General features: G+C 41.8%; 1 protein-coding gene across 1 annotated transcript in view; it reads left to right on the top strand.

Annotated features, from left to right (window-relative positions):
- The window catches only part of wwox (WW domain containing oxidoreductase), a 91346-nt gene extending 71631 nt beyond the window's left edge, over positions 1-19715 (top strand). Inside the window, exons 9-10 of the mRNA XM_072434442.1 lie at positions 2577-2841; positions 19665-19715. Of these exons, the coding sequence (XP_072290543.1) occupies positions 2577-2841; positions 19665-19715 (316 nt within the window). The remainder of the gene's footprint in view (positions 1-2576; positions 2842-19664) is intronic.
- Positions 19716-19948: the final 233 nt, after the last annotated feature.

A 19948-nucleotide genomic window follows, 5' to 3' on the forward strand; every position in this document is an offset into this window, starting at 1 on the left:
TTGTTCCCAGCACAGGAGCTTACAGTGGGATTGAGCCAATACACTGACAATTCCAACAGATACAGGCGAAGACACTGTCCTTCTTAAAATATATTTATAGAGCACAAAATATGCACACTTCTATATATACTTTTAATGCATTTGTTTAAGGGCTGGCAGGCAATTAAACAGTCATTTCTAATCGTCAGTGATCAGCTTTGGTCTTTTTTAATCGAGGTGTCAACAGCCAATGCTCAAGCAGTAAAAGGTGGTTTGGAGGAGGACATTTTATATATTTTTATTATTTCATGAACAATTAATATTACAATTTATTTTATTTTTTGATAAATAAGAAAAACTTGTTGCTTGTTGGTGGTGCGCTGGTTCAAGGCGTCGCACAAATCGAGTCACGGCCGGGAATCGATTTGCCAAATGTCTCTATCCTCTCTCTCTCCCCATTTCACATTACAAGTCTTCGAGCCAGAAAAAAATGAATTTGAGATTGATCAATATGAATATTTTCCATATCGCCCATATTTTAGTGTTTTTATACAGATATCAGTTACGTCAGAGTTTTCATCTCCCCGAGTTCAGATGGCCGTGATTGACAGGTTGATTAGCCAATCAGGGACATGCATGGTCTATCCATATCAAGATAAATATGGCTGCTTATAAAGAAAAGGAAAAAAGAGAGAATGAATTCCTGAAGAGTCATTGAGTGAAGCTCAAAACGCTGTTAATCTGAGGTGAGAGAAGTTTGATTTAGTTCTAAATGGTAAAATGTCATCCTGTTTCACACTCATCACTGCCATAAACTAATCTGATTGCACGGATCTGATTGAGTTCCCAGGCATATATCGCCCAGCCGTAATTCTTAATAGTATTAGCGATTCAACTTTTGCCAATCAATTATAACGTTTCATAGTACACTGTCTGTCCAAAAAAAGTCAACACTTTGATTCAACTAAGCAAAATACAGTAGGTCCTCTAAGCTTATTGAAACTGTGAATGTGCTGTAATAAAGCTTAAGGCGGTCCTACCAAATCCTGTCCAATTCCTGTCGTGACGTTTTTTTTTTAAGACACTAATATAAAAAGAAATCCAACAACACCAAAGCTAATCTAATTATCTGCCTGATGTTCAAAAGGACCTCGATATATTCATTTTAAATTCATGTATGCTGACATTGCTATTGCTAATGAGGCTCACATTAAATCTATTACACGAGTGGGAAATGCAACCAGACAAAAATGCCAATCGGTCATTCGTGGCAGTTACATGCTGCACTAAAACTTTATTTTACTCAACGGCTCTCCACAAAATTTCACACCACACATCTTTTAACCACAATTTGCAAACCATTTTACAATAACAGCCCCAAAAGCGCCTGATTTCGGGAGCCCGCCTGATTTATCAACCTCTACTTGACCAAGCAGTCGTGAAGTTGCCGCACACGAGATGAAAAGCCTGCAGATGTTGTAATTTAGCGGAGCGCGGATGTTGCGGCGGGCGACAGTAAACAAGAGGCAGCCAGCTTGTAAAATCACAACAAGGAAAGCAGGTGACATTTTGATTGGTTGTTTCCTAATGACTGGATTAATATGTAGAATGTGTCCCGCGTGCAGCCAGCGCTCACCGGCAGCAGAGGAGGACTTTTGAGCATGTGCGCGGTGATATTGCAGCGCCGAGGCATAATAACAACAAGTAGTGTAATGTTTAGGGGCCTTGTCAAACATCTGGAGTTTAACAGCGCTGTCGCAAGCAATTAAAGAACATTATGTCACCGCTTTGATTTGTGTGCTAGGAGCGCTGCGCATCTGCCAGCCTGGGCCGCCCCGATAAAACTGTGACTGTAACTACTGCTATCGCACAAGGTGGTTTTTTAAAAGTTTTTTTTAGGTTTCCGGATAAAGTGGAAGACTCAAAAATAAAATTAAATCCAAATTTGGCGAAAACTTCCTCTAAACAAACTCTAAATTTGATTGCAAACTTTTTGGGACAACACTGCTCAATAACGTTATCAGAACTGTGCATTTTTGTTTACTACTGCTTGAGTTTTAAACAGTACTTTTACTTTTTTAAGTTACTCTTCTAACTGTGAGTAAGTCTAAGTGACCAAATTTAATTATTTGAACGGTTGTATTTTGTATTTTCTTTTTATCGTATTTTCTGGACTATAAGTCGCACCTTTTTTCATAGTTATCTACTTATACTTGTCATTTTCACACTTGCAACCTTATTTCATACTCCAGTGCAACTTTTTTTTTTTTTTTTTCTTCTCTATTATGCCTTTTTTGGCTGGTGCTACTTATAGTCCGGAAAATACGGTACTTCTTTACTACCGTATTTTTCGGACTATAAGTCGCTATGGAGTATAAATCGTACCCCGGCCAAAACTATGTAAAAAGTTGCAGTTTATAATCTGAAAAATACGGTAATTGCTTTGTATTTGGCCAAATATTTAATGTTTTGTCCTTCCAATTCCATTAACGTTTGAATTATAAATCACATGTCACGATTACTCTTGTTTCATCAAATACCACTACTGTGTTGTGGCTCTCACCTGTGACTGCGACTGACCCCCTCGTGCTCTTCAGGTTCACCGATCTGACCGACTCGTGCGGTAAAGTTGACCTCGCCCTCCTCTCGCCGCCAAAGAAGAACTATTGGTCCATGCTGGCCTACAACCGCGCCAAACTGTGCAACCTCCTGTTCAGCAGCGAGCTCCACCGCCGCCTGTCCCCGCTCGGAGTCACCTGCAACGCCGTGCACCCTGGGAACATGATGTACACGGCCATCCACAGGAGCTGGTGGCTTATGACCTTCCTCTTCACACTGGCCCGGCCCTTCACTAAGTCCATGGTAAGTCTCCACTCGGCCTGTGCGATTTTGAACGTTCAGTCGATTCGTGGAAGTATAAGTGTTCGATATTGGATGTTTGCGCTTTATCTGGGAATGTATCTTCTTGTTACTCTTGTCATTGTGTTGGCACTGCTGAACCGCTTCACAAAGTGTCCATGCATCCATCACTAGCTTTCACTTTGATGCTTTTTGGTGACTTAGCCGCACAGAACTGTTGCTTATCGTGAGTGCTGGGTACGACTCAGGGCGAGCTCTTCTGTGTGGTGTTGAGAAGGCCACTTGAGTTAAAGGGCTTTTCTGTCTAATTTATTCTTAGCGGCTGCTGAATATGATCCGTCAACACATTAAAACATAATGCTTAGTTTCAATTATTATTTGTTGTCATGAATTATCCTGTTTGTGTGCAGCCAGTTTGTTTAATTTTACCGGATTGTAAGTTGAGAGTCTTGGTTTGGCAGTATTTGTGTAGTGTATCAGAACTACTCTTTGTACTCTGGTCAAATATATCAAAGTCTAGCAGGGACCTACAGTTGTTTTAAAGGTACAATGCAATTCTATTCAATATATCTTTGCTTTTATTACATTGAGCAGTCGACATGCAATAAGAATACTGTAATGGCTAAAACAAAGGTCTTTGAGAGTAACATTACTCAGGACAAAAAAACAGATGCGTTCACTTTTGATGGTTTAAAAAAAAAAAACTACAATCACACAACTGAACCTTTCGTGAGATCCAAAACTCTAGATTATAACAAACACCTTGTCCATCATATGTTTTTGTAATTAACAATAAATTGACATTACATTATTGTTCTCAGTAAAAGCTGTTTTTGAACATGTTTATCTGGGGACAGAGAAGTCATGTTTGGCTGAATGTTTAAAGACAAATTCGACATACCATAGCTTTAGATGTACAGTATAAATATGTATAAATTCTATATTCATTTACTTTCATCATGACAACACAGTATATTTTATGATACATATGATCGCTCGTCACCAGTCACACTTCTTCTTCTTCTGCCGACACGTGCACTGCTCTGTGTTGTTTTTGGCCTGTTCATGGCGGAGCAGGAAAGTATTTCTTTAGCGCTCAGGGAGAGTGTATCTTTCACCCGTGATATTCAGTGGTTTGTTTTCCGTTTCCTCCTGTCCTTGTATATTTAACTCCAGACAACTCTTCCCCATCTTCTCCCCAAGTCTACTCCACGTGTGTGTACTGCGACTATTAGGTTACACTAAAAGCACCACAAAACCCACGCAGATATACAGCGGTGCACCCAGGACTGCTAACGGCATGAGGGATCTGTCTGTGTTTTACCATGTCTTTCCCCTCAGGAGGAACACAAAGGGAATGTCTCCATCTTGTTTTTGTCAGAACTTCGACTGTAGCAGCGAAGACACGAGCATGTGTTTGTCAAAGTACAAAAAGAGATGTTCTGTTGAAGGCTTGTAGTTCATATTCAGAGATTTAACGTTGAAAGAAAGTGTTTTTTAGCATGTTCGTATGAGGAAGAAGCTGCACACGGGTCCCTGTCTGGTCAAATACACACTTCTCCAATATTTAACAAAGACGTGTAGTTTGGACACCAGTTTTATCTCTGTAAGTTCACGTGGAAAAAAATAACAATAGAAAATAATAGTAAGATAGTAATGCCATTTTAAGCTTCAAGAATGTAAGGGCCAACAACAGCTGCAGATTTAATACATTGTAATAATATACAGCTGTTATTATTGGCTTCTTTAAAGGCAGTGTATCTGATTGTGAAAAACAGAATTTTGTATTGGTTTGCAGCGCTCCAAATGTTTCCCTCACTTTCCTAGCACAGTCCTAACATCCTAATTATTCACCGCAGTGAGATAGTAAAGTTTAGACGTCAACAAAATCAACATTGTGCGAACAGAGAACCAGAGTTACTTCCTAGATCGCGGATAAAGCGCTTTTTAATAAGATTCAGATCTCATTTTGACCCTATGAGCTGCTTTCACAATATATCTTTATTACTTGAATAAAACTGGCTCTGCTTTTACTTCAAATGGGTGATTTTGGAGACTTTTTGACGGACATTTGAAGCTCTCCTGCAGACAGTGATGCCAAGTTTGTACCACTGCATTTCCATATTTGGAGGTCAGTATTTGTACTTTTCTTATAACGTCGGCCTTCTGAGGTATTCAGGTTTGTAGTCAATACCGGTTAAGGTTAAATAAGTTCTAATGTACCGTGTGTTGTCAGTGTGTTGTGGTCTATAGGCCTACTGCGTACACATATTTAATTCCATCTCTTTTGGACATAGCTCCCTTCTCTTCATCGATCTCACTCCGTTCTGAGCCTTGTAAGGACGGCTCCACTCCCCCTTTGGGCTCCATACCTCTGCCTAATATATGCTTTACTTCCACTATTACATCCTTTCCATTAGCTGCTCTTCATACTTTATCAATTTAGTGTTGTGACTGAAGGGGGAATGTGACACGCGCCGGAGTTTTCACACCGCGTTGTTCTGATCCATCACTTTTGACAGACACGAGGCCGCGGGCTGTCATTCGTCTCTCCCGCCTGCTCCTCCGTCTCACGGCTCGCAAGAAGCGCTCCTCAGCACCTTTCTCAAAATGCCACCGCCAACATTTCCAACATTTGACTATATTCCTGTCACCATCTTTCATTTACGGCCACAATCCCGCTTGTCATTTACAGGCTTGTTTGAACGCTCAGGCGCTGCGAGTCGGGCGCAGATTGGTCAAGTGTGTTTGTTGGCGAGATCGAGGCTGGTTCCACAGCTAAACTAGACTAAGTAGGTCTTTCAAAATGACCTTTGCGCTCCGCTCTTAGCATGTGATAAGTGTTGGAATTGTAAGTGAAAAATTTTGAGTTTTTTTAGTTGACAGAACTTTTAAAAAATCAAATATATGAATAAGTGTACATATTAAGCCTATTTTAAATTTGTTTTTGTCTTATAGCAAAGACAAGACTTATTTTTATTTTTATCCCATAGCAGATTTAAATTGTTTTTCTTTTGACTTATTCCTTAGTTCCTATCTTTGTGAATTCTGTAAACTGTGAGAATGTTTGATTCAAAAATGATTATTTCAGTTTAATCCATAGGCTAATCCAATAATATAGACTTACACTCAAAATGCTTTTTGTCTGGCTCTTCACTGCATCATTCAAAAAGTATAATGTAAATGATATTAGACAATGTGAAAGTGAATGAAGGATTTCACTGTTGTTTGGTCAGTAATTGTGAATAATCATTTCTTCACTAACATGATTGATAATAATTGATATTGTGTTATCGCTTCTACAGACGTGAGCATTTGTTCTCATGTCATTTGATCATATTTTTTTGTTGAGTAATTAATTGCTGATTGATCAGAGAAATATTACAAAAAACAAAACAAAAATCTAAATCAATTAATCCTCTGACTATATTTGATTGTATATTGTTTTTGATGACTCACATTAGTGCTGCACAATAAATCACAATTTAATCAAAATCACAATTTATTTACTTGTATGTAGGGATGTCACAATTATTGGGTTAATCGATAAATATGATTAATTGTGAGAACCAAAAAATAATAGCCGTGACCATTTTAGAAGCTAAATCAAAGTATTTTTTGTTCAATATGAAGCCCAAAAAAAAATACCTAAATGTAAATAACTTTTTTATCTGACTGTTTTTGTCTTTCAAAAAGTAAAAGTATGCAAAGCCGGTCACTATGGTAACACTAAAATTTGATATTGTGGCATCCCTACTTGTATATTTAGTCAAATTGGGACTTCTTTTATAGAATTTTTTTTTTGTACCTATAGTCCAGACGTCAAGTTCATATTTCAGTCTTTTTTCAAATGTTAATGTTCCTGGTCTTGTTTACAATGCGCATATTCATCTTCTTCCAAAATCGTGCAGCCCTAACACACATACAGATTTTTTTGTACAGATTTACTTCACAACAAAATGTCAGTTTTCATGTGCTCCAGATGGAACCTTCTGCTTTTATCTGATGCAGACGTGAGACTTTTGGTCCCTTGTTTTCAGATTCTCACAGTCCCTTGATAACATACGTAAAAAACTTCTCATCTCCAGCTCTGCGTATGTCTGAGCCAAATGGGCGTGTTACATTTCGGATGCAATTAGCGAAACGATTCCATCTCCAGAACAGGCCAGTGACTTTTCCACTCTTGACTAATCGTGACGCAGATGTTGGTAAATATTATTGGACAAAGGTAGATTTTATAATTAAAAATCCTGCTTGCTGACGCTGCGATTAGCCCCAACTCTTTCAGATAACGACCACATACAAAAACACACCGGCGTGCGCTCGAAATAAGAAGTTGATAAGCCCCTCCCCCGCCTCTGCCCCCACATTACAGGCTTAATAAAACAGTGATATTATTTCAGTTATTGGTTGCGGGGATATGAAGATGCTATCGGGTTAATTGCCGGCGTACGCTTCCGGGATCCGCAGAGATTGTTGTGGGATGCAGACATAAGCAGAAAGCGCTGTCCAAAAAAACAATCAAGCGCCCCCCCACCGGAGTGCGTTCCAGCGCAAATAACCCCGGCTCATTTAAAGAAGAGCGTTGATTTACGGACGTGCAGGTGAGTGATGTACAGCTGGACCGGCCGGGCGCAGACTGAGGGAGACGGAGAGGCCCAGTCTGAGAGGAGGGAGGGTTCAAGGTATTTAGGAAGGATCCAAGTGACGCATGCTGTTGCTTGTTGAATACATGTGAGCAATGTAAAAAGGTTAAAGTGCCCCCTACAGGTTTGACGGCCCATTAAACTAAAACATAGTTAAAGGAATAATAGAGGATTTTTGGCGCGCAATCTGAGTCTCATTTCCTCGTGGCGTGGACAGCCAAGTTGTTCTCCCACATGTCAATCATTCCCTGCGTCCTACTGCACACCTGCATCCTCATCTAGAGCGACTTTATTTTGTTTAATTAATCTTTGGAATGTAAAAAAAGTTAGTTTTTTTTATGCTAATGTGTGTCTCTAGTGTGATGTCTAAACCTGTCATACGCACTTGTGTTTTCTTCGCTTTAGTTTTGCATACATTTATTGCATTTTTTAAATGTATTTTTTCCCCCTTTTTTTTGAACATAAAACAAAAAAACAGAACCACTGTGAACATAAGGTAGTTACAGAAGATAATTATAAAATAAAGGGGTGGCATCTAAAGAATCGATTTGTCCATATTCAAACCAGTACAGATGTGATTGTTTCCATTGTGCTTATGTCAGTTACAATGTCAGTCCTTAATCGTCGGAGCCATTTCCATTGGACCGATCTGATCAGCTCTGCCGATACTTTTGAACCAATGTTTTGGGCAGATTTTCATGCTTTTCCCCAAAATACACATAGAGCAGCACCTCTTTCTGCGCCACACTTCGACTGCCTCTGTTCATAAGATACGAACTATGATTTAAAATGACTACAAACTCCACTGTTTATTAGCTATAGAAATTATGTTTAGACATCCACAGCCCTATTTTACTACAAACCCATAACAGAGCAGTGTAAGTGTTAAGATAAAGCTTTCTGTCAGTCTATGTTGGAGATTAATATAGTATTGATCTCAAGCAGAAACTACAATTATGATATTCATTTCAAGTCATAATCCAAATAATTGTACAACAGAAAGACAGGGTGTGACAGAAAGGGCTCCAGAGTAAAAAAACATGTTACTCTGGCAAATAAAAAAGCTACTAGACTGAATTTTGTTGTGCCAATTCTTCTGGATCAATGTCAGATTTTTAATCAGACCTGGAGTCGGAAGTAAAGAGCTTGATTTGATTCAAAAAGGATTCATGATTCGTACATTGATTTGATTTTTGAACAGTTTTATGTACCAACCTTCTCGTGGAAGTTCCATTCTACATTATTCACAAAGCAGGTCATCGACATAGAATCAACCTCTGTTCACTTATTGAAAGAACGTCCCAGCTCGGATCACTGTAAACATCTGTCGCCTTCTTTAATCTCACTTAAGCCTCCTCCCTAAATATTGTGCCCGTGTCATCCGTTGTGTTGTGTCGTCGTCTCCATTCTCCAAACTTCTCCATTAGCGCCGAGCACGGCCCACTCCGCTATCGATGCGCCGCGCTGATTCCATTTTGCTGAGTTGAGAAAGGCATCTATAAAGAGCCATGACATTTTAATCAACCAAACTATCTCTGGCTAACATCGCCGCGCTCCCTCCCCACGCCTTGATGTGCTTATCGGGGAGATGGTGTGACCGCGGCGCATGGGAGAGTGGGAGGCGGCCCCGTGTCCTTACCCGGGCTTATCACGCCGCTACAATTTAGATGGACCAGTTAAATGATTGACACTGATCTAAGAGGAGTTATCTCATCGGGAAAGAAATCATTCTCAAGTTGGAAGTTTTGTGATCAGATGTTTTATCGCGTCTGAAATAAATGTCTTCTCCAAACATAATAATGCTTCTCAAGAGATCGACATTTGAAGCTTAGTCAGTGTTTTATTTTATTTTTTATTTTTTTTAAAGTAAAGTCAATTGATTTTAAGCAAAGTTTTCAAAGTCTGGACAATGTTTTTTTTTTAGCTCAAGACGGTTTGATTTACATCTAGAATCTTCCTCACATCATCCCAAAATTTCTATTGCGCCATTAATGTAATACTTCTTTCATCCAGCAGGGGTTCATGGTCCAGTAGGTGTCAGCGTAGTCGTCTGGACAACGTTTCTAAGCGAATTGAGAAAGGTTACCAGATGGAAGCTGAAATTTCTCGTGCTTGAAAATGTTGTTCAGAGGTCTGATTTTTAAAACTTTGTGTTTAATTCTGACTGAATTGCGGACTTCAGCTGGAATGAATCAGAGAGTAACATCACTTTCTGCCTTGTTTCTAAAATCTCTCACAGACAGTTTGTAGACCGGCTTTCACGTTCCCACCTGTAAAGTCATGTATGTAACATTTTTGTATGTACACATGCTTTATAATAAGACCCCAGATGACTACCTGACCAGACTTTTATTCAGGCTTTTTTAGTCCTAGTTTTACTAATCACTTGAATTGTATAATTACTGAATGAATTGAATACATAAATACCAACAGCACAGACCTTTGTCACACCGTGGTAGGACTAGTATCTTTTTAAGTATTTAAGTATTTCATTTTATATTCCGCAATAACATGGAAGTGAAACAATTGTGAAAATAATAATAAAGTAAAATAATTATAACGAGCCAACTTTAACCCCATACTGTATACATGTACAGATACCAGGGCCAAAATAGCAGAATATTGGACATAAACATAAATCATATTGCTTAATTGTATTATTAAATTGATACAGATGAATAAATACTCAAGTGAAGGGGGCAGCTCACGCCTTCTGCTCTGGCATCCAAACCAGCTCGTATTACACTCAAATATTCACTTCAAATGGATATTTCGGTGGTTTTGCATCTGCGCTGGGCCCGGTTCCTGTCAGCTGCTGTTAGTCTGGTCTTGCTGTGTACACGCGTGTCCTATACATTCCATTATGTGCTGTGGCATGCTTATTAGTTGGCGTAACCTTTGTGAAGTTGTCGTCCTGTTGCGCTTTACGCCGACCCGCTGACATTTGGGTGATTGACTGATGGCTCCCTCATGGTCGCCGTACCCCCAGGCCTGGAGCAGCTGGCCCGGGCCTATACCCTTCAAACCTATAGCCTCACTGTATGGCCAGACAGAGGCGCGGTGCCATCATCCGCTATAATGCAGAGCACGAGGGAGGGGCGGAGGGGTCTCTTAGCCGGTCCAATCAGACACCTCCCTCACCCCCAGGGGCCCGTTTCAGCCCGGTCCCTGCACTTCCTCAGTGTTTTAGCGTGATTATTTTACCGCCGATCACGCCTCGGGCACAGGGCCACCTTTTTACATATGCACAGGCTGAACTTTTGACCAGCGCAGGCGGGATTAGAGCGGGGCTGTTCAGGCAGGAGCTCTGGGACCAGACTGACTGTTGGATACATGGAGCAGGGACTCGGGGGAGCGGTCCAGACCTGCAGTGGAGACTATTAACATCTGAGGACTCTCTTCAGACCTGCTTCATATCAGTTACTCTTTTCATAGTAATGTTATATGATTGGGTTTAGAGTTGAGACAAAGTGTAAAAAGATGTCATTCTGGTAATGTATAAGAACACGCTGCACAGCTAGATGACTTCTCATGAGTTCACAAAGTCCCCAGAATCCATCTTGTCCCACTGTTTGTTCTTTTCTCTCACCTGTATTTAACAAAAGTGTTGTAATGTTTCGTTCAATCAGTTTGCATTATTTATTGTGACGTTTTGCTTTTTGCCAATTGCTTTCAGTGAGAGCCTTTCCAGATTCCAGAACATTCTATGCAAAAATGTACAAAATCTTGATGTCTTGATAGATATTTTCACCATTTGCCTTTGACCATTCCAATAGAGACCAAAGAGGTTCATTTGCGACGAGGCCCAACTCCACCTTGAGGCCAGAGACCACATATTTTGTACACTGTTGCTGCTTCAGCGTGTGATCTAAGTTCAAGCTCTGTGAAGTGCTGTTAGTGCTAGTGTTCAGTGGTCAGAGTGGTCAGAGTGGTCAGCCATGTGCAGAGCAGAGGAGCAGAGGGCCCAGCTCTCTGTCTGTGCCTCTGTCTGCTCCTGATGACCTGCCAAGCTTCTGTAATGGACTCCTCCTGGTGATTAGGAGGCACTCTGCAGGGACTCGCCTCTCTCAACTCAGGCTCTTTTCTGCTCTCGGGTCTGATACAAAATCACCCAATCGGCCATGCACACATCACGACAATCTGAAGGATGTAAAGCAGGTTGGACATGTTTTCATTAGGGTCCTCATGACACAAAACGGGCTGAAACTTCAATGTCTTTTTCATCAGAACAAATGGAAGGTTGTAAAGATGAAATTATGAACTACCGCTTCAAAGTGTACATGCTTACCACCTTAATTTTTTTGATTTTATAATGGAAATGGAGAGACATTTGGCACGGTCGTGGCCGGTGAACCCTACGACAGCAGCGATCACACGTGTAGCACTCTTGATTCGAGATTGACTCTGAAAATGTTGAGGAAAAAGTGGAACGTTTATACTTCAAGCTGATTGGGCAAAGTGAGAGCAGCAGGGAAATCATACTTTTGCTAAATCTAGTTGAGAGAAAAGCATTTTTCCCATCCACAAATGTACAAAACAGTCTGCATTTCTGCTAAACGTGTGTCCGTCACCATCTCCAAGTGTTTTGGTTAATGTGGGGGCTTCTTCTTTGGCTGCCCACCAAACCACAATACCGCTCTGTGATTGGACAGGTCATTCACTGCCTGGAGCCCAAACACAGACAGTGGAGCAGTACAAGATGGATTGAAAATATTGAAAACATCACAAGGAAAGGGAACCCCAGCTTTACGTAAAATACACTCCTCCTCCTGGATAACTGCTGAGGGTGATGATCTCTCAGCTGCAAAGCTAAATATTACAGCGTGTGCCCCTTTTTTTATACTGCCCCAATGGGAAAAATTGTTCTCTGTTTTGACTCACTCTTCACTGCTGCTGAAGTAACCTGTTGCAGCCACAGTGCAGCTCAGCACAGAGCAGGGGACCCTTCTCCAACTAGGTTCATGAGCAGGAGTTCCTGCTTAGATTAACCTGATGTTTATGTTTAAAATCTGATGGAGAACCTGGTGGAAACCTACCCTCTCACAAAGAGAATATAAGCGAGCCTGGGACCTTCTTATACCATTAATAATAAGTGTGATTGAAACTCCCTGTAGGAGTCATAAGGAAAGACCGACATGTTGGAGTGGGCTGGATAAAAACATACAATCCTATTTGTCTGTATTGACATGTGTGTTCCTGCCCAATCCTGTTACAGGGATTATTGTCCGTGCAGATACCATTTCATTAAAGGAAAGGCGCACATGCCCAGACACACACGCGCAGCAGGCATGGCTCCAGGCCTGGTTACGCGCTCCATTGCACAGGAAAAGTGTGTAAATGCTTTATTGTGGATGAGTTGATGTGATGGAGAGCGTGTCTGGATCAATAAAGAACCAATCAAATGCTGACAGTCTGCTACTGTATAGAGTCAGTCTCTCAGGCCTGTGCGGAGGGGAGGAGTCAGCCGGCTCCTGGAGCAAATACAGGAGCTTTAAGAAGACACTTATGAACCTTGGATTGTTTTGGAGGTTTTTGCGATTTGGATTTCCAGGCTGGGTGGGGCCTTTACATGAGGAGTTTGCATGTTCTCCTGTTGTCTTGGTGGATTTCCCTCTTGACAAAACCTAGTGAAAGATCTGGGAGAAGTGGAACCTGCACTGATGCATTAGTTGCGTGAAAGATGGACTTATCAGACATAGTAATTAAGTTGGTTTAAGCCAGATGCATAGTTTAAAGCACAGGGTAATTTTCAATTTTAAGGGTTTTGTTCAGAAATAAATGTTAAAGGTTCTACACAAAAGGGGGCTGTTACATAAGATGGAGGCAAGGCACATTTCAAACATGATGTGACAACTCTGCTCTGACTTAAACCACTATTTAACACTTTGAAAGCTAAACTCACATAATAATGTGTTACTCCGTGAGCACACCCATTCAAGAAAAGTGAAACCATATTTCACAATTCACACAGTTTAGTTCATTCCAAAATCACAACAGCAATCGCCTCGGAGGGCTTGATTCAAACAGTGAGTTAGAAAATCACACATATATTTTTTTGCAAGTTTGTTACACTTACATGTTTCAAATCATCAAACAAATTTAAATATTAGTCAAAAACAACACAAGGAAACAGTTTTTAGATGAAGGTTTTTTTTTATTCTGAGAAAACCAAATCTGATGATCTGAATAATTTAAGTATGACAAAGCATGCAAAAAAAAAAAAAAGAAATGAGGAAAAGGTTAAGCACTTATCCACACCACTGTCCATATGGTAAACCACATGGAACAAAGGGACATTGCCCAGCCTCTCGTCTCCTCTTGTTGTGAAGCGTTGCCGTTATACGGGGCACTTCCAGGCTGCAGACACCTCCGGGAGGCCATTAGAGCTCGTCTCCCCCGGCCGGGCGTGTGTGAGTCTGGGCTGAGAGTGAGCGAGGTTCGGCCTAAATTAGCCCTGAGCCACAGGTCAGAGGCTCTGGCCCCTGCTGTCAGGGGAGAGAGCTGTAATGGAGGAGATCACAGAAGGCCAAAGGCTGGACAACACACACCCTTTAGAATTTCTCCCTGTCCTTTTCTTTCAAAGATAGTTTTATGGTCTTAAAGGTTTATTTTTCTGACATTTAAGCCAGTGGGAGTTAATACTTGTTGTAATGTCCAGCCTGTACGGGGAGGTTTCGAATGACAAAAGAACATCTGAAATACCTATAACTTAGAATTCTTGTGGGTTTAGCATGTTTGCATCCACAACTCACCCTGGACATGGACACAGACTGAGCACCTGGTCTGAGCAGGACGCTACGGTCCAGCACCAGAACCTGTTGCCAGAACAACGGTGTCTGTCCCTCTGCCATTGGACTCATGAACACTTCTCAACAACAATGTATCTATTGTAATATTCTGCCCATGCTGTGTATTGTTGTATTTATATTTAGCCAAAGCTTATTTTTCCAACTCAGTGTTTTGTGTTGCACTGTGAGGCCGATGCAAATTCCTAGTTTGTGGACTAAAACTTTTTCTGATTCTAATTCAGAATGAAAGGGATTTTTGATACTTTTGACAACCCTCATAAGGGATATTTCTGCACTTTAGTTCATAATTTTATACAGTCCATTAAAGCTGATAGTTGGAAAGATAGTTGGACCTCTCAATTCCATTCTTTATTGGCACATATCTAAAGTCCACTTCCATATTTTTATTATCTCAAGAACAACACGCATCTGTTACATTCTTCTTCTAATTGTACCATTGCATCTGTTCCATAGAGCCCCATAGCGCCCTATAGGACCCCATAGGACCCCATAGCGCCCCATAGCGCCCCATAGCGCCCCATAGCGTCCCATAGAGCCCCATAGAGTCTCATAGCGTCCCATAGCGTCCCATAGCTCTTTGCCCCAGCCTGGACGCCACATTCGGACACTACACCCCTGCTGCTCCCCGCTCCGTTGTTGTGACATGCGGCTGATGGACTATTTTTCAAATTGATTTCAAAAATGTACATAAGCAGCCGATCCCCTCGCCCAGATTACCTATTGATTTTTAATATGAAAAGCTCATTATATAAGCAGGAACGGCAACACAAAAAGCTAGCCAACCTTTGCATAAATCCTTTAATTGAATTTCCAGAGCCCGTGGTTCTACATTTTTTAATTAAATCCATTTGGCTTTTTTTAAGGCTTGCTGTGTAATTTGCATGCTGTGAAGTGGGTGCTGTCCCAGATAAAGTGCCATTGATCCTTATTAAGGCTCACCTCTGGGCGCGCTGAAAACCAACCGCAGAAATGAAAATGTGCTCACGGTGCATACACTTATTGCCCGCATGATAGGATTAGAGGCAGGAAGGCTGGAGATATAGATGGAGGAGTGGGCAAAGAGAGGTGTGTGTGTGTGCGTGTGCGTGTGCGTGTGCGCGTGCGCGTGCGCGTGCGCGTGCGAGAGCGAGAGTGTTGGTCCTGATTATTAATAGTTGTTCATATTAATGTAATAATTCACCTCTCTCCTCCAGGGTGAGATTGCGAGGAGACTGTTTATATTTACTGTGTTGTCCAGATTTCTCATCAAGCCCTCGTCTGCGCACTTATGAACGGCGCCTGCTATTTCCCAAAAGGAAATATTTTTGAAGAAGAGTTGTGCTTGTGTACGATCGTCTTATTTGATTTTTTTAGTGTCCCGCTCAGGCACGAGACGATTAACGGAATGTTTATTGTAAATTAAGAGCAGCAATTCACATTTATTAAAGACTCATCTGAACTCTATTTGAGTGCATGTTTTTATATTGACCCAGTTACAAAATATGAATTTTGTATTTTTATTGTCAGGAAAAAGATATTAAATTAAAACTAGTTGGTTGGGCTGAACTATTTTGGAAGAAAAATGTATGTGTGATTTTCTGACACTGCAGTTATGATTGGATTTTGTTCAAATTGTACATTTCAAACACGTCCAGGAGCTTTGACATCTGAGAGAAGACTCATCAAAGACTCACATGTTTCAGAACAGGTTTGTACATTTGATTTACATAATAAGACACAATAAGGTGTTTGTAAAGTAAAAGATGTTGCCATATGTTTGCCGTCCCAAGGCCCAAAGTCACTGGGATAGGCTCCAGTCACCCGCGAGCCCTAATGGGAAAAAGCGGTAGAAAATGAATGAATGAATGATTGTAGCCTTTATTCAAATTGTTATCTTACTTCAGAATATATCTTGTTTTTTGTGGTTTTATTTATTTGGATCCCATTTGCTTCCTGGGGTCCATACAAAAATGCAATATATATAATATCATTTTCTATTATTGTTAAATGTTTAGGACAGAATACATTCAAACATTCCCCTGTAATTGAAAGTACTTATAATATATAGACAATATAATTGGCAGAAACATGACATGAGTCTGGATTTCTGTACTAAACTTTAAAGTATTGAAGCGAATCTTGCAGCCCTACTTCATGATACTTTTTCATAGGTCATAAAGTAACTTTTAGCTGTCAAATAGAATGTCATTGGAGACACTTAAAGCTATAACTATTGCACACATTTAGCTGTATTTGACAAGAGATTGAATGGGTTGCGTTCACGTTCTAAATGTTGATGTCATGATTTCCTGTGCAGCTCTAAAGGGGAGTTTTACCCCAATCCCACAGAGACCGGCCCTTAAAGTAGCACCTACACACACCAAACTTTATAATCTAGAGCTGAACAACATTATCACAGAGCTTACTGAAGGGTTTGTTCATATTTACTTCTTAGCCTGATTTATTAAAGTTTTAACTCCAAAAACAAAGCAAAATGTCAGTTTTTATGTCAATCTTCTCAGTACGATGAGTAAATGTCTTTTTAACTAACAATATCAAGCAATAAATGTGTAACCTGGTGCAATTTTTAAGATTGATATGTCCCAAATATGTGCAATTTTAGCAATTTTTACACATTTTGTTCCATTCATTTAAGTAATCTACAGAAGAAGTTTCAAATAACTACCTCTAAATGTAAGCTTTTTTCCTCTTTTCACCTGCATTATCTCACCTTAAAACACATCTAAAACCACATATTCAAATGTGTCTGTGCAACACCATAGACTGTGCTGTGTCTCTCCGTGCTCTTTCACCCTGGTGCCATCAGACATGCTTATTAATGTCTGTCCTGCTCTCCTCTGCGATCCGGACTACTCATTCTCTCATTGCCGACCTGTTAAATACCACTGAACACATGTAAGGACTGTGCTAATATGCAGCCATCATATCCGTCTGAGCAGCAGCGCTTCCCTCTCTCCCTCCCTCTCCCTCTCCCTCTCTCCTGTGTGGTTATATGCACACGAGGGAGTGAATCAATAGAGATTACCCCCTGACCCCGGCCACATACTTATAGGCTGCTTCGTGGTGCTCGCCCATCTCTCATCAGTTTCACTTAAACACCACACCTCACTCAATAAGGCAGCGCGCGCTAATTCATTTCCAAGACGGAGAGGCCACATTTGCAGCCGCTTAACTGCAGTGGCACTACAGCGGCGAGGGGCAGCGCACGCCAAACGTATGACATCATATGGGGGTGAGGAGGAGAGGCTGAGGAGGCTGAAGGTCCAGCTGCAGGGGAGAAGGGGAACGATTGACAGATATCTGCTTTTTGTCGTGGCCGATGCCGATACCAACAGTTTAGAATTCAGAGACTCTGAAGTCGATGAGCATTGCTAATATTTTTGGGCCAAGTAGTTTTATAGTTGAGTGAAGTAACTTTCTAATACCATATACAGTATATTTGTGTAGTATGGTATTAATTGCTGCTTTAAAGGTGTTCCATGTAAGTTACAGGTCAGATCTGTGGAGAGGTAGCACTGCATGTTTCAAGGTATTTTATTTATGAAATATCATGAAATGAATGATTGATATCTGGGTTCACACCATTGCACTGTAATGTTAGAGTATAACAACTGCAGACAAGGAAGTGGAGGGTCCCCCACGACTAAACACAGTATGTGGTGTTTTTAATCAAACTCTAAAGTTACAGCCAGTTTTGGTCCTATTTCTTTTTCTTTTTTGTCAGGATTTGGACTTGGAATTAACAAATTTAGCTTGTATTTTTTCAATTTCTTTGAACGTTGTAAATCGCCCTTTACGTTGTAAATCGCCCTTCTCTAAACGTCTCTAAACAAATGAAGTATTGGGAAGGACATGTGGTTTAGTCATCTCAAATGAAGCACCTAAAGTACATCAGTACATCAAAGTCTCCAAGTCATGTCCCAAGTCCATTTGATCAAGTCTCAAGTCATAAAACAGTGACTGAGATGTGACATGTGAGTCCACACCTCTGACCAATGTACGGCTGGTCAGAGAGAGGAAAATGTCAGCCTCCTCATGCATGTGCTGCTGATGCCCTGCTGCGTGTGTCCCTCCTCATGCATGTGCTGCTGATGCCCTGCTGCGTGTGTCCCTCCTCATGCATGTGCTGCTGATGCCCTGCTGCGTGTGTCCCTCCTCATGCATGTGCTGCTGATGCCCTGCTGCGTGTGTCCCTCCTCATGCATGTGCTGCTGATGCCCTGCTGCGTGTGTCCCTCCTCATGCATGTGCTGCTGATGCCCTGCTGCGTGTGTCCCTCCTCATGCATGTGCTGCTGATGCCCTGATGCGTGTGTCCCTCCTCATGCGTGTGTCCCTCCTCATGCGTGTGTCCCTCCTCATGCGTGTGTCCCTCCTCATGCGTGTGTCCCTCCTCATGCTTGTGTCCCTCCTCATGCGTGTGTCCCTCCTCATGCGTGTGTCCCTCCTCATGCGTGTGTCCCTCCTCATGCGTGTGTCCCTCCTCATGCGTGTGTCCCTCCTCATGCGTGTGTCCCTCCTCATGCGTGTGTCCCTCCTCATGCGTGTGTCCCTCCTCATGCTTGTGTCCCTCCTCATGCGTGTGTCCCTCCTCATGCGTGTGTCCCTCCTCATGCGTGTGTCCCTCCTCATGCGTGTGTCCCTCCTCATGCGTGTGTCCCTCCTCATGCGTGTGTCCCTCCTCATGCTTGTGTCCCTCCTCATGCTTGTGCTGCTGATGCCCTGCTGCGTGTGTCCCTCCTCATGCGTGTGTCCCTCCTCATGCGTGTGTCCCTCCTCATGCGTGTGTCCCTCCTCATGCGTGTGTCCCTCCTCATGCGTGTGTCCCTCCTCATGCGTGTGTCCCTCCTCATGCGTGTGTCCCTCCTCATGCGTGTGTCCCTCCTCATGCTTGTGTCCCTCCTCATGCTTGTGTCCCTCCTCATGCTTGTGTCCCTCCTCATGCGTGTGTCCCTCCTCATGCGTGTGTCCCTCCTCATGCGTGTGTCCCTCCTCATGCTTGTGCTGCTGATGCCTGTCTGTGAGTGGAGCTCAAGTGCATCGTGACGACTGCGTCTGCTGCTGCTTCTGCTCCGTCAGCACAAAGCACACGAGTATTGACCCAGGCCTGTCCTCTGCTCTGCCCACTGTCCCCAACTTGTCATCCCTCCATCTCTCTCTCTCTGTCTCTCTCTCTCTCTCTCTCTCTCTCTCACTCTCCATCTCTCTCTCTCTCACTCTCCATCTCTCTCTCTCTCTCTCTCCATCTCTCTCTCTCTCTCTCTCCATCTCTCTCTTTCTCACAGTTTCCTCTCGTTTGACCTTTTCGAGACATCAGAAATATTGTACAAATTCCGTAATCGTTTGGTTGCTTTTCTGTTTCTGCGGTTGCAGTCTTTTGAAACAGTCATGACCATAGGCAGCTGGGCAGTAGACTCATTGTGATGGGCATGGACGCAAAAAAAACCCGCCACAAGACAAAGTTACAAGTCAGATCTGTGGAGAGGCTTGACAAACTCATGTTTTTCCAGATTTGTTTTTGCGAGAAGACAACCTGTAATTGAATAAATGAAAGCTAGATACATTTAATGCCATACTAGGGAACATTGAAGGTAAAGCAATCACATCTCCATGGTGACAAGAAGGTGACAGACTCCTTCCAGAAAAGAGTAGTAATG

This window comes from Eucyclogobius newberryi, unplaced genomic scaffold (assembly GCF_026437365.1).
Source record: "Eucyclogobius newberryi isolate DKJ021-1_F unplaced genomic scaffold, fEucNew1.0.hap1 SCAF_7, whole genome shotgun sequence".
Taxonomy (NCBI): domain Eukaryota; kingdom Metazoa; phylum Chordata; class Actinopteri; order Gobiiformes; family Gobiidae; genus Eucyclogobius; species Eucyclogobius newberryi.